Here is a 14,671-nt window from a genome sequence, read left to right on the forward strand (position 1 = left end):
CAACCAAATAATTTTTGTAAAAAACACACACCCTACAAATATTTTATAAAATGGTATGGTCAAACTATGTTGTTAACCATTAAAGATATAATCACAAACAATATACAGTACATGCCTGTGACTTTGAGGAAACCACGTAGTCACCATAGCAGTAGATGCTCCATCTGAGGAAGAACTGCATTTTCTCAGATACAGAAATTGCAGTCTGAAGATTGGGAAAAGGCAACATCCTCATTACAGAAGCACAGCCACCAGGAAAGATGTGTAGACTGTGTGCAACAAACAAATAAACATGTGAATTTATTACACAAAAACCTGGTGGTGCAGAAAGCCCTTTCTAGGCTTTAGTGGCAAGAAGTCTTCTGGGCGCATGCTGCAAAAAAGACAAATGCAGTTTTAGGTTGCATCAGTAGAAGTATAGCTTCAAAATTGCAGGAAGTAAGAATTCTATTCTACTCTGCACTGGCCAGACCTCACCTCGAATACTGTTTCCAGTTCTGGACAACACACTTTAAGAAAGATTCAGATAAATTGGAACAAGTTCAGAGAAGGGCAACAAAGATGATCCAGGGACTAGAAATTAAGTCCTACGAGGAAAGATGGAAGGAACTGGTTGTGTTTAGCCTTGAAAAGACTGAGGGGGGATATGAGAGCACTTGCCAAATCCCTCAAGGGTCACACAGAAGAGGGCTGCAACCTCATCTCTGTCATCCAAGACTGTAGGACACGAAATAACAGGCTTAAGTTATAGGAAGGCAGATTTTGGTTGAACATCAGGAAAACTTCCTAATGGTCAGACCATGGAACCAACGGCCCAGGGAGGTGGTGGGCTCTCTGTCGTTGGAGGTATCCAAGCAAAGACTGGACGGCCACTTGGCAAGGATACTTTGAACTGGATTTCTACACTGAACAGGGGGATGGCCTAAATGGCCCCATCTAACTCTATATTTCTACGCCAGGGGCATCCAGCCACCTGCTTTGCCTGATGCTTTTGCACTAAACTGGAAGCTTGGGAAACTGACCAAAGGAAGGGATATGTCTTGAAAAAGCAGGTGCCTTCTTCTGCAGCCTTATAGCAGAACTCCTGCTGGGACCCTCTCACACCTCCTTCCTGCCTGTCTGTCCTTTCCCACAGGTGGTTATTGAAGAGGCTGAATTCGGCCAGGTGCGGAAGAAGGCGCGCAGTCGGGGTGAGGAGGGGCGTTGTGCCCCTAGAAATTGTACTGGAATCATAACCTGTCTTGAGGCCCTCAGTGCCAAAAAGCTGCTTCAATGAAATAGCTCCCCTAGAAGCAAAATAGGAGCTTTCTGTCAATCAAATCCAGTTGCATCTTACATTTTCCTCTATTCCCCAAGCAACTGCTTGAAGTTGTGTCTGCCTTCTGCCTTCTTAAAGAGTCCAGTCCTAAGGGCTGGAAACTTTGCCCTCCTCCAGTTCAAGTGAATTTCTGTTGTGTCCTAGATTCAGGAGGCTCACATGGTCGGGCCAGAACCACAGGATGACCCAGAAATCTAAACCTGGGATCTCCTTCCCCAGGGCTGTCTTGCTTGCTCCCACACCCAAGACATCTCTTTAGCTCCCAAAATTCCTGGCCTACCAAACTTTACTAGAATGCCTTCCTTCATTTAATCCTCCTTCTTTTACAAACAGTCTCTAATCCACCTATTTTCCATATCTGAGGTCCTGGCCATACATTTGCCTCCTTTGGGAAAAATAAAGGATACAGAAAAGAAAAAGCACACCGACCCAGGTGGGACTTGAACCCACAATCCCCAGCTCCGGAGGCTGATGCCTTATCCATTAGGCCACTGGGCCACTCCTGACACACCCCTTTAGTTGCTGGAACAAATGGTGTATTGTATTACTGATTGGATTCCTAGCCTGAGGGCCCTTTGGGAGGGTCACTGGCAGCTCAGGAAGTATCTGGCACTGGCCTCTGCTTTCCAGAAGCAGTCTAGTTATGTCATCTCCTCTGCCAAGCTACAGGGACAAAAGGCAGCCAGCAGGGAGGGAAAATGAAATGAGACTGAGGCCACCATTCCATGCTCAGTGGCACCCTGCCCTGTCATTTTCCTGCAGAGCTCCGCATGCTGCCATACATGATCACCATTGGAGACGCCATCCACAACTTCGCCGACGGACTGGCTGTTGGTGCTGCCTTCTCCTCCTCCTGGAAGACGGGGCTGGCCACCTCGCTGGCGGTCTTGTGCCATGAACTGCCCCATGAGCTAGGTGGGCACGAGGGAGTCAGCAGCAGCCGGGTCTTTTCATGCCTGTAGCATGGAGGGCAGGGGGCTTGGTGGCGACTGGTGAGGCTGGAGGGTGTACATCTTGGCACTTGAGCTTGGCTAGGAGTGACCTCCCCATCATCACCAAGGAAACAGATCACCGAGTCACATGCCCAGCACCAAAAAGCCATGTGGGTGGATCTCTGGGTTCAGGCAGTGGAGGGCGGGGGAAGTTCAGCACTTGGCCAATTTTTAGCTGGCTTTTGTTATAAACATCAGCCTCTGCTTATCGAGACTGCAGACATGTGCTTGTCGATGGACAATTTTTACCCCTGCATTAACATACGCAAAGGAGCCATGTTTTGTCCCTGTCGAAAAGTTCCTTGGGTGGTGCCAGGATGATGAAGGTTTATATTGCTTTTCTTTTTAAAAAACACTCAAAGCAATTTACAAAAGTTAAAAACAACAGCAAAACTTTACATCGGAAATATAATAATAGACAATGCACCACTTTTGCTTATTCGCTCACCGTGGCAAGGGCTCTCAGTGGGTCATGGCAGCTTCCTGATCATGCCTCTTCTAGAATGACGGAGCTTCGGCCTTGGCCATTGAGTGAGCACCATCCTTGAGCAGGGATATTAAAGTGAGTGTCTCATGTCCAGTCCCATTTCCATGGCCAGGGTGAATCCTTCAGGTCAGGATGTATCATTCGGGGAGGATGAGGCTATCAGTGGCTACCAGTCAGGATGGCTATATATGATCTCCAGTATCAGAGGCAGTATGCCTCTTTATGCCTGTTGCTGTGGAACACGAGAAGGAAGGTGCTGTTGCACTCATGTCCTACTTGTGGGCTTCCCTATGGGGCATCTGGTTAGCCACTGTGGGAACAGAAAACTGGATTAGAGAGGCTTCTTTGGTCTGATCTAGCATGGCTCTTCTTATGTTCTCACCTGGGGTGTTGTATGAGTAGGGATGAATGCATTACATAAAATCTGTTCTGTCTATGTTTCACAGGTTGTCAGGCTCCTTTTGTTCTGTTGTCTGCCCATTGACAGAACTGGATTTTGTTTTCGTTTCCGAATTTGCGCAAATTCGGGGGGGATTTTTGCGCATGCATTTTTTCACATGCAAAAATGCACAAATCCCTGCAAAATGCACATTTTCACGCTTTAGCCTATGGGGGAAATACACATTTTCGGCTGGCTTTTTAAAGTTTTTGTGTACTTTTCTATTATGAAATTTGCGCAAAATTTCCAAAGGTTAGAAACATGGGCCGCAAGTCCATGGAATCTGCCCAATGGGGAAAGCTGGTCCGCTGCAGAATCCGCGGGTCCGATTCATAAACTCATAAACTGATTCAACCCAACCCATTTGGTTCCGTTGCGGATTTCTCCAACATCCCTGTGTGAGTCCTGGCCAAGCCCCTCCCTTATGCCTTGCCTCTCCTCTCACCCTCACAGGGGACTTTGCAGCGCTACTGCATGCAGGGCTGAGCGTGAAGCGAGCCTTGCTGCTGAACTTTGTGAGCGCCCTCACAGCCTTCATCGGCCTCTACATTGCACTCTCTGTGAGCACTGGAGAGGAGTTTGAGGCGTGGATCTTTACTGTGGCCACTGGCCTTTTCCTCTATGTGGCACTGTGTGATATGGTGAGTGATGATTCCCTCCCCTCACCTCCTGTCCCAGTACAGGAGGTGAACCTCATAAACTCCTTTAATACTCATTCTTTTCTCACTCCAGTGACTCTTGGGAATTGTAGTTCTGTACTGGGGGCTAGGTATCAGCTGCTTTGGGCATGATTCATGGAAAAGTGGGATATAAATGTTTAAAATTAATAAGCAGGGAACTCTAGGGGAGTTTATTTATTAATTTATTAAATTTATTAATCGCCCATCTGGTTGGTCACCCAGCCAATCTGGGCAATGTACAGCATATAATAAAACAGTTTAAAACAATAAAATTCTACAATAAAAACGTTTTCTAAAATACCCTAACCCACCCCAAAGGTCTGCCTGAACAACCACGTTTTTAATGCACGGCGGAAGCACATTAAAGGGGGGGCATGGTGGAGTTCCCTAGGGAGGGAGTTCCTCAGAGTGGGGGCCACCACAGAAAAGGCCCTCTCCCTAGTCCCCACCAGTCTAGCTGTCCTGGCTGATGGGACAGAGAGAAGGCCATCCGAGGCTGATCTTGTTAAGCAGCCTGTCTGGTGTTGCTGGAGGCGCTCCTTAAGATAGGCTGGGCCGGAACCATATAGGGTTTTAAAGGTCAAAACCAACACCTTGAATTTGGCCCGGAAAACAACTGGTAACCAGTGCAACTCCTTCAGCACTGGAATGATGTGATCTCGCCGGCGGCTGTCTTTAATCAGGTGAGCCGCCGTGTTCTGTACCAGCTGCAGCTTCCGAACCGTCTTCAGGGGTAACCCCACGTAGAGCGCATTACAGTAGTCTAAACGAGAGACCAGGGCATGTACTACTGCTGGGAGCAGATGGTCGGGAAGGAAGGGGCACAGCCGCCGTATCAGATAGAGTTGATACAGTGCTGTCCGGCTCACAGCTGACACCTGAGCCTCCATGGACAGCTGGGAGTCCAAAATGACCCCCAGGCTGCGGACCTGGTCTTTCATGGGTAGCCGTACCCCATTCAACACCAGGTCAACATCCCCCAGCCTCCTCTTGTCTCCCACCAAAAGTACCTTGGTCTTGTCAGGGTTCAGCTTCAGCTTATTCCTCCCCATCCAGCCACTCACCGTCTCCAGACATTTGGACAGGGATTCTACAGCCAACCTTGGTGAAGACTTGAACGAGAGGTAGAGCTGCGTGAAGTTCTTGGCACCTTCACCAAACTACAATTCCCAGGATTCTTTGGGGGCAGCCATGTAAGGCTGCTAACTTTTTTTTTTTTGCCAGGGATCCTGTGTTTTTAACAGCTGTGTGACACAAAGTAATTCAGCAGGTGAAGCGTTTACCCTAAGGGCACTGCATGCTGGGAAAATCTTCACTTGCTGAATTTCAGCTTGTCACACAACTGGCTTTGAGTGAACCTCCCTACAGTAATGAAGACCACAGATATCCTTGCAGGAAAAAAAATCTAGACCCTTAAAGCCATAAAAGTCAAATTTATTTTACAGCAGCTTTCCCCAACCTGCCAGCATGGGAGTTGCAGTCCAACGCATCTGGAGAGTGCCCGGTTGGGGCAGGGTGCTGTAAAACCAATATAAGTTTGGAGGCTGCAGCTGGTTGAGAACAAGGAGGACCTCTGTAGCCTACACAGTCTTCACAGGCAGCCCTATGCAAACTGTGCATGACAGCTGTGAGTAAATTCAGAAGTGCAGCAGCAGGAGGGGGAAATTAAGGAAAGAGGCAGATGAAAACATTTGCTTCAAATCAGGGACACCAGAGGTATGACAGACTGTCTCTTTCCATATACCCCTGCCTGGACCCTAAGATTGTCCTCAGAGGCCCTTTTCTGGGTGCCCCCATCTGATGAAGAAAGGGGCTTTTCTGACCAAGGAAAGGGCCTTTTCAGTACTGGCACCTTGGTTGCAGAATGCCCTCCCCAGAGAGGCTTGACTGGCAGCTAAATTGCATTATTTTTGGTGCCAAGTGAAAACATTTCTATTTTCCCAGGCTTTTTAGTCCTTTGGTTTTAAAAATTGTGTTAGTGCGCTTTTAGATTTTTGCACTGCTGCTGGGCCCTTATCTTGGTTCTTACTCTAGTTTTATTCTGTTTTAAATTTATGGGTGTTTTTTAAATTATGTTTTACTATATTATCGTATTTTGTGGTTTTAAGTTTGGTTTGTGAACTGCCCAGAGAGCTTTGGCTAATGGACGGTATAGATATGTAATAGCTAGACAGATAGATTGGTGAGCCAGTAGTCTTTGGGGCCATTGCTAACCACTGCCTGCTCTCTCTCTTCCTTGCTGCAGCTCCCGGCCTTGATGAATGTGAAGGACAAGCACCCTTGGCTGCTCTTTGGCCTGCAAAACATTGGCTTGTTGGCAGGCTGGGCCATCCTCCTCCTGCTCTCGCTGTTTGAGGAGAATATCACGGTTTGAGCAGACCGCTCTTGACTGGCCAGGCGCTGGCACCTCTTGCTGACCCAGGAGGCATCAGGGCCTCTTGGGACCCGCCTGTGGGCATGGCAAGGTCCAGAATGTGCTTTACCACCAACTGGAGCAAAGGGGTGCAGCACCAGGAAAGGCAGACCAAGACCCTGTGATCAGCCTCTGAACCAGATGTAGGCATTGGCATTCAGAGAGAATGGGGTGTACGCAGACACACTTGTGCATGGCCCGTGCTCGAGTGATGTCCACGCTGCCCGTTCCCCCTTCTGCTATTTATTGTATTTATTATGGCTCTTTTCACACATCCCCCCACCCCCCAACTGGGAACCCCAGGACACCTGTACCCAAATGCACTTCACCAGCTCCGTTTCCTTACAGACTCTCATTTCTGCTCCAGTGCAGGTTGGGCCAGTTCAGTTTCCCACCAAGCAGCAGCGCCAAGAACCTAGAAGGTAGCTGGTGGTTCCCAGATGTGGTGGCCTTTTACCTCTGCCCTCTGCCTTTCCAAGAGAATCATGCTAGAGGAGCACCCTTCCCACTCCCAGAAATCAGCCTCACAAAAGACTCCCACATACTTATATTTGTTCCTTGGTTCTTACAGCCAAGACTTGTTGAGGAGGCCCTAACTCTTCCACTCTTCTGGAGCAGCCTTCCTCAATCTGGACTCCTCCAGTTGTGTTGGACTGCAACTCCCATCATTCCCCAGGCAGCATGGTCACTCCCCAGTTCTACCCCACCACTAGTCATAGTAGACGGTACTGGGCGAGGCTGATGAATGGTTAATTCCATAGAATTAGACATCTTCCTATGTCCAGTTTTCTGATGCACTGTGTTACATTTGAGAAATCGGCCCCACAATGTATTGGCTGGGGAAGGGCTGTGTCCTGTGCGCTTTGGAACTTTACCAGCAGAATCTATGGCCAATTTCTGAAGAGAGGTGCTTGTTGTTGTTGTTCAGTCGTTCAGTCGTGTCCGACTCTTCGTGACCCCATCGACCATAGCACGCCAGAGAGGTGCTGCTGGACCGCTAATCTACCTGGAAGCTGCACCTTTTGATTTGAAGGCCTCTTCCCCCCCGCCAATGCCAGGGGTCTGGAACAGGGCTGTGGATATTCTATGGTAAAGAAAACACACTCTGTATATGTGCCATTGCATTCTAATAATACTTCATTGGTACTTTAAAAGGAATTGGTTCTGTGACCTTGAGCCCAGTGAAGCCCCTCCATGGCACCAAATAATTTATCTGGGAGCCTCTGCTTCTCTCTGCACCTGAGATCCCTTCTCCAGAGAAACACAAACAGCTGTCCAAACACTGAGTTCTTTCCCACCCACCTGCGCTGCATTAGGCACCACAGCTGTCGAACACTCTGGGCAGACCAATGGGTACAGAAGAAGCTCCTGCATCCCCTTTGTGTGGGATCTATTGCATCATGTCTTATCAGTGATAAATAAAATCTAGCAATTTTAACATTTCATACCTGGTGTTGCATGACTTATTGGATCAGGGTAAGAGCTTGGGAAGGGTCCAAGGTAGAGCAAGTCTCTGGGGAGGGGGGCAATTTTCATGGAAGGGTGGATCCACAACCTGGAGGATAAAATGGCAGAAGCACAACTTACTCCCAACCCTAAAGAAAAGATACAGATACAGCATACATGTCACCGTCATCCGTTTTTGCAACAGGAGGGGGTGATGTCAAAAATCCCCCCTCCCCGCCCCCTCCCCACCTGGGACGGGTGCTTCCTAATTTGTTCATAAATGATTTAGAGTGAGGGATGAGTAGTGAGGTGTCCAGGTTTGCTGATGAACTAAACTATTTAGGGCATGTAAAACAAAAATGGATTGTGAATTGCTCCAAAAGGATGGCAGATGCAGTTCAGTGTAAGCAACTGTGACATGTTGCATATTGGGGCAAAAATTCCTAACCTCATATGTATACTGATGGGGTCTGAGCTGGTGTGACTGACCAAGAAAGAGGTCTTGGGGTTGTGGTGGAAAGCTCAATGAAAATGTCGACCCAGTGTGCGGCTGCTGTGAAAAAGGCAAACTCCATGTTAGGCATAATTAGAAAAGGAATCAAAAATAAAACTGCCAAATACTGCCATTAAACAAATCTATGGTGCACCCACATTTGGAATACTGTGTACAGTTCTGATCACTGCACCTAAAAAGGATATTGTAGAGCTGCAAAAGAGGCAGAAAAAGGCAAGTAAAATGATCAAGGGGCTGGAACAACTCCCCTATGCTGGAAGGTTAAAATAAAATATCTGTGACAGTTTAACTAGGAAAAAAGGTGAGTAAAGGGAGACATGACAGAAGTGTCTCTAAATTACGCATGCATAGGGAGGCATTTTTCTCCCTCTTATAATACCAGAAGCTGGGGTCATCCCATGAAGCTGACTGGTGGGAGATTCAGGGCAGATAAAAGGAGGTACTTCTTCACACAGTGTGGAGTTAAGCTATGGAATTTGCTACTACAAGATGTAGCGATGGCCACCAACCTGGATGGTTTAACTTGGACAATTTCTTGGAGGATAAGGCTATTGTTGGCTTCTAGTCGTGATGGCTATGTATTGCCTCCAGATTCAGAGGCAGTATGCCTCTGCATTTTAGTTGCTGGAGAACACAAGCAGGGGGGTGCTATTGCATTCATGTCCTGCTTTTGGGCTTCCCATCAGCATGTGGTTGGTCACTGTGGGAACAGAATGCTGGAGTAGATAGGCCTTTGGCTTGACCCTGCGGGGCTCTTATGTTGGGCATGCAAAAGTTCTGTAACTTAATTATTCAGGGAGCCTCCGATGCCTTACAGCTCAAGTAAGTACGTTTATTTCAGGAGCATTTTTACTGGTGTGGGGTGCAGCTGGTAACTTTAATGGAGTGACCTTCTAAAACATCTCCAGTTTCCCCCGAACTGTGTTACAGATACCAGTGCATCCTCTTGATCAGAAACAGACCAGGAATCCTACTCGCTGGGATTTAATGTTAGGTCTACTTTCTGGTCTGGTGAACTATTTTCCTGTATCTCTGATATGACCGGAACACTTGAGGTTGAAATATTCTAGTTCTTCTGGTGCGCCATGCCCTAGTTGCACCTAGAAGTCCAATTCTGTTCTTCATAACCCTCAATAATCCTCAAACAAGGGCTGAGCCTACACATAGCAGTTACACCATTATCATACCATTATCATCACTATTGGTACACATTACACCAGTGGGCACCAATAGTTATGATAATGGTATAACTGCTATGTGTAGATTCAGCCCAGGTTTCATGCAATTGAAGCGAACTATAGATGTGTGCCCCCTTCATGGATCACTGCCTTGTTGTGGCGAAGGGGCTTGCGTAACTCAGTGAAGCCATAAGCTATGCCGTGCAGGGCCACCCAAGACGGACAGGTCATGGCGGAGAGTTCTGACAAAATGTGGTCCACTGGAGAAGGAAATGGCAACCCACTCCAGTATTCTCGCCAAGAAAACCCCATGGAACGTATCACAAGGCGAAAAGATATGACGCCGGAAGATGAGCCCCTCAGGTCGGAAGGTGTCCAATATACTACTGGGGAAGAGCAGTGGGTATTTCCAAGTAGCGCCAGAAAGAGTGAAGCGGCTGGGCCAAAGCCGAAAGGACACTCAGCTGTGGATGTGTCTGGTGGAGAAAAGAAAATCTGATGCTGTAAAGAACAATATTGTTTAGGAACCTGGAATGTAAGATCAATGAATCAAGGTAAGCTGGAGGTGGTCAAACATGAGATGGCAAGATTGAACATCGACATCTTGGGAATCAGCGAACTCAAATGGACAGGCATGGGCGAATTTAATTCAGGTGACCATCATATCTACTACTGTGGGCAAGAATCCCTTAGAAGAAATGGAGTAGCACTCATAGTCAACAAAAGGGTGGGGAAAGCAGTACTGGGGTACAATCTCAAAAACGATAGAATGATCGCAGTACGAATCCAAGGCAAACCATTCAACATCACAGTAATTCAAGTCTATGCCCCAACCACTGAGGCCGAAGAAGCTGAGGTTGATCGGTTCTATGAAGACCTACAACACCTTCTAGAACTAACACCAAAAAAAGATGTCCTCTTCATCATAGGGGATTGGAATGCCAAAGTAGGAAGTCAAGAAATAACTGGGATAACAGGCAAGCATGGCCTTGGTGTACAAAATGAAGCAGGACAAAGGCTAATAGAGGTTTGCCAAGAGATCACGCTGATCATAGCAAACACTCTTTTCCAACAGCACAAGAGGCGACTCTACACATGGACATCACCAGATGGTCAATATCGAAATCAGATTGATTATGTCCTTTGCAGCCAAAGATGGAGAAGCTCTATACAGTCAGTCAAAACAAGACCTGGAGCTGACTGTGGCTCAGATCATGAGCTTCTTGTTGCAAAATTTCGGCTTGAATTGAAGAACGTAGGGAAAACCACGAAACCATTCAGGTATGACCTCAATCATATCCCTTATGAATATACAGTGGAGGTGAGGAATAGATTTGAGGGATTAGACCTGATAGACAGAGTGCCTGAGGAACTATGGACGGAGGTCCATAACATTGTTCAGGAGGTAGCAACTCAATCCATCCCAAAGAAAAAGAAATGCAAGAAAGCCAAGTGGCTGTCTGATGAGTCTTTACAAGTAGCTGAGGAAAGAAGGGAAGCAAAAAGCAAGGGAGAAAGGGGAAGATATATCCAACTGAATGCAGAGTTCCAGAGAACAGCAAGGAGAGACAAGAAGGCCGTCTTAAATGGACAATGCAAAGAAATCGAGGAAACAGAATGGGAAAGACTAGAGATCTCTTCAAGAAAATCGGAGATCTCAAGGGAACGTTTTATGCAAAGACGGGCATGATAAAGGACAAAGGAGGCAGGGACCTAACAGAAGCAGATGAGATTAAGAAGAGGTGGCAAGAATACACAGAAGAACTATACCGGAAAGGTCTGAATGTCCCTGATAGCCATGAGAGTGCGGTCACTGAACTTGAGCCGGACATCCTCGAGAGTGAAGTCAAGTGGGCCTTAGGAAGCATTAATAACAACAAAGCTAGCGGAGATGACAGTATTCCAGCTGAGCTATTTAAAATGCTAAAAGATGATGCTGGTAAAGTGCTGCACTCAATATGCCAACAAATTTGGAACACTCAACAGTGGCCACAAGACTGGAAAAGGTCAGTTTACATTCCAATTCCAAAGAAGGGCAATGCCAAAGAGTGTTCAAACTACCGTACAATTGCGCTCATTTCACATGCCAGCAAGGTGATGCTCAAAATCCTACAAGCTAGGCTTCAGCAGTATGCGAACCGAGAACTACCGGAAGTACAAGCTGGGTTCCGAAGAGGCAGAGGAACTAGAGATCAAATCACCAACATTCGCTGGATCATGGAGAAAGCAAGAGAATTCCAGAAAAACCTCTATTTCTGCTTCATTGACTACGCTAAAGCCTTTGATTGTGTGGATCACAACAAACTGTGGCAAATTCTTAAAGTGATGGGAATACCAGACCACCTTACCTGTCTCCTGAGAAACCTGTACGAGGGTCAAGAAGCAACAGTCAGAACCAGACATGGAACAACCGATTGGTTCAAAATTGGGAAAGGAGTACGACAAGGCTGCATATTGTCACCCTGCTTATTTAACTTATATGCAGAGTACATCATGAGAAACACCGGGTTGGATGAATCACAGGTTGGAATTAAGATTGCTAGGAGAATTATCAACAACCTCTGATATGCAGATGATACCATCCTAATGGCAGAAAGCGAAGAGGATCTAAAGAGCCTCTTGTTGAGGGTGAAAGAGGAGAGTGCAAAAGCTGGTTTGAAACTCAACATTACAAAAACGAAGATCATGGCATCTGGCCCCATCACTTCCTGGCACATAGAAGGGGAAGAAATGGAAGCAGTGACAGATTTTACTTTCTTGGGCTCCAAGATCACCGCAGATGGTGACTGTAGCCATGAAATTAAAAGACGCTTGCTCCTTGGGAGGAAAGCTATGGCAAACCTAGACAGCATAGTAAGAAGCAGAGACATCACCTTGCTGACAAAGGTCCGTTTAATCAAAGCTATGGTTTTCCCAGTAGTAATGTATGGCTGTGAGAGCTGGACTATAAGGAAGGTTGAGCGCCGGAGAATTGATGCTTTCGAACTGTGGTGCTGGAGAAGACTCTTACGAGTCCCCTGGACTGCAAGGAGGTAAAATCAGTCAATCCTAAAGGAAATCAACCCTGAGTGCTCATTGGAAGGACAGATAGTGAAGCTGAAGCTCCAATATTTTGGCCACCTAATGCGAAGAGAAAACTCTCTGGAAAAGACCCTGATGCTGGGAAAGACTGAAGGCAAAAGGAGAAGGGGACGGCAGAGGATGAGATGGCTAGATATTATCACCGATGCAATGAATATGAACTTGAGCACACTCTGGGAGAGAGCGGAGGACAGGAAGGCCTGGCGTGCTATGGTCCATGGGGTCACGAAGACTGAACAACAACATTTTGGGTTGCATTAATAGAAGCATAGCTTCCAAATCCCGGGAAGTACTAGTTCCCCTCTACTCAGCACTGGTTAGGCCTCACCTGGAGTACTGTGTCCAGTTCTGGGCACCACACTTTAAGAAGGATGCAGACAAACTGGAGAGGGTTCAGAGGAGGGCAACAAAGATGATCAGGGGACTGGAAACAAAGCCCTATGAGGAGAGACTGAAAGAACTGGGCATGTTTAGCCTTGAGAAGAGAAGACTGAAGGGAGATAGAATAGTGCTCTTCAAATACTTGAAAGGTTGGCCCAGTGTGGAAGGTCAGCATTTCTTCTTGATCATCCCAGGATGCAGGACATGGGATAATGGACTCAAGTGACAGGAATCAGATTTCAGCCGAACATCTGGAAAAACTTCCTGCCTGTTAGAGCAATACGACAATGGAACCGATTCCCTAGGGAGGTGGTGGGCTCTCCCATACCAGAGGCATTGAAGACAAGGCCGGACAGCCATCTGTCAGGGATGCTCTGACTTGGATTCCTGCATTGAGTAGGGAGTTGGACTCGATGGCCTAAATGGCCCCTTCCAACCCTACTGTTCTATGATTCCCCCCACTTCACTCACTCAGTCAATCAGCTCACAAATGCAAATCCACCATTCTCCCAGCCACCCATCTCTCTCTGTCACCCTAGAAATACTCACCGTGGGTCAGAGTTATAGAGGAATACATAACTATAACCATAACCTCATTATGTCATGTAACATCACAGTTCCCCTTTTGGTGGGGCTAGTACAAGGCACATCATTAAGGCAAATAAAGTTTTCCACTAAAGCTTGTGCAACTCTAACAGCATCCTGAGCTGCTTCCAGATGAGGCTTTTAATAACCCATTGCCCTGTCTGGTGTGTGTGAGACGCGGCCTGTCTTGCACCCCCTAAGCTAGCTTGCTCCCGTCAGGTGTGGTGGAGGATGCTTGCCTCTGCAGCTCTGAAGTAAGATTCAGCTGCCAGTCCAGTCATAGATGGGGTTGGGGGTGGAGGGGGTCCTTCATCTCAGGCAGCAAGGTATCTTGGGCCAGCCCTAACCCAATGGCACAAATGTTCAATTGTAAAGCAATGCGGGTTTTAAGTGCCCAGGACCTTTGGGGGAAGCCCTTCTTGGTCCTGCCTCATTCAGAGGCAGGCTTGGAGGTGACACAAGAGAAGGGCTTCTCAGCAGCCGCTCTCCGGCTGTGGAATTTCCTGCAGAGGGAGGCTAGCTTGGCACCCTCTCTGCAGGCTTTCCACAGGGAGGCAACAATTCAAGGAAGCCTTTGGCAAGCAAGCTCATGAGTGGCTGAAGGGCGTTTTGATGGGCTGGGCGCTGCCTGTTTCTTTCACTGTTGTGTTTTTGTGGATCTGTTTTTTATATGTTTTAATTAAGGTTTTGTTTCTAACCTGTATTTTATTATTCTGCACCATTTTTGGAGGAAAGGTGGTTATAATGAAAACTAAAAAGTAATAAATCTGCCAAGCCTGGCCCGTGTGGCCAGCGTTGCATTAACATTTGGGATTGGGAAAACTGGCTCTCAGCTACCCCATGTTTGCATATACGTGCAACTGAGGGTGACGCTTCGTGCATCTGATGACGTGCACTCTGAGCCACGAAAGCTGGTAATAAATGTGTTAGTCTCTAAGTGACACTCTACCCGTTTAGCTACTATTTCCAAGTCTATGATTCTATCCTTCTGAGCAATCAGGTATTGGACATCGCCCCATCACTCATTCCCCTTCTGACCAATCAGCCACTGGGAGTCGAAGGAGCTCTGTTTTCCTCTTCTCCACCTCCGCCTGCTCCTTGGCCAATCAGGCTCTGCGAATTCCCCCGCCGTTTTGCCCCTCCGGCGGACTCACTCC

General features: G+C 47.3%; 1 protein-coding gene and 1 non-coding gene across 2 annotated transcripts in view; one reads left to right on the forward strand and one right to left on the reverse strand.

The window, feature by feature from the left end:
• Positions 1–7,774, forward strand: part of SLC39A4 (solute carrier family 39 member 4) — a 35,305-nt gene extending 27,531 nt beyond the window's left edge. The window contains exons 9-12 of the mRNA XM_084848520.1: positions 1,136–1,190; positions 2,081–2,233; positions 3,690–3,877; positions 6,162–7,774. Of these exons, the coding sequence (XP_084704646.1) occupies positions 1,136–1,190; positions 2,081–2,233; positions 3,690–3,877; positions 6,162–6,290 (525 nt within the window). The 3' untranslated portion in view covers positions 6,291–7,774. The remainder of the gene's footprint in view (positions 1–1,135; positions 1,191–2,080; positions 2,234–3,689; positions 3,878–6,161) is intronic.
• Positions 1,744–1,816, reverse strand: TRNAR-CCG (transfer RNA arginine (anticodon CCG)). The gene has a single exon. It is a non-coding gene; the product is annotated as a tRNA-Arg (tRNA).
• Positions 7,775–14,671: the final 6,897 nt, after the last annotated feature.

Source organism: Heloderma suspectum, chromosome 4 (genome assembly GCF_057233095.1).
Source record: "Heloderma suspectum isolate Gila_16-S chromosome 4, 16-S_ref, whole genome shotgun sequence".
NCBI lineage: Eukaryota > Metazoa > Chordata > Lepidosauria > Squamata > Helodermatidae > Heloderma > Heloderma suspectum.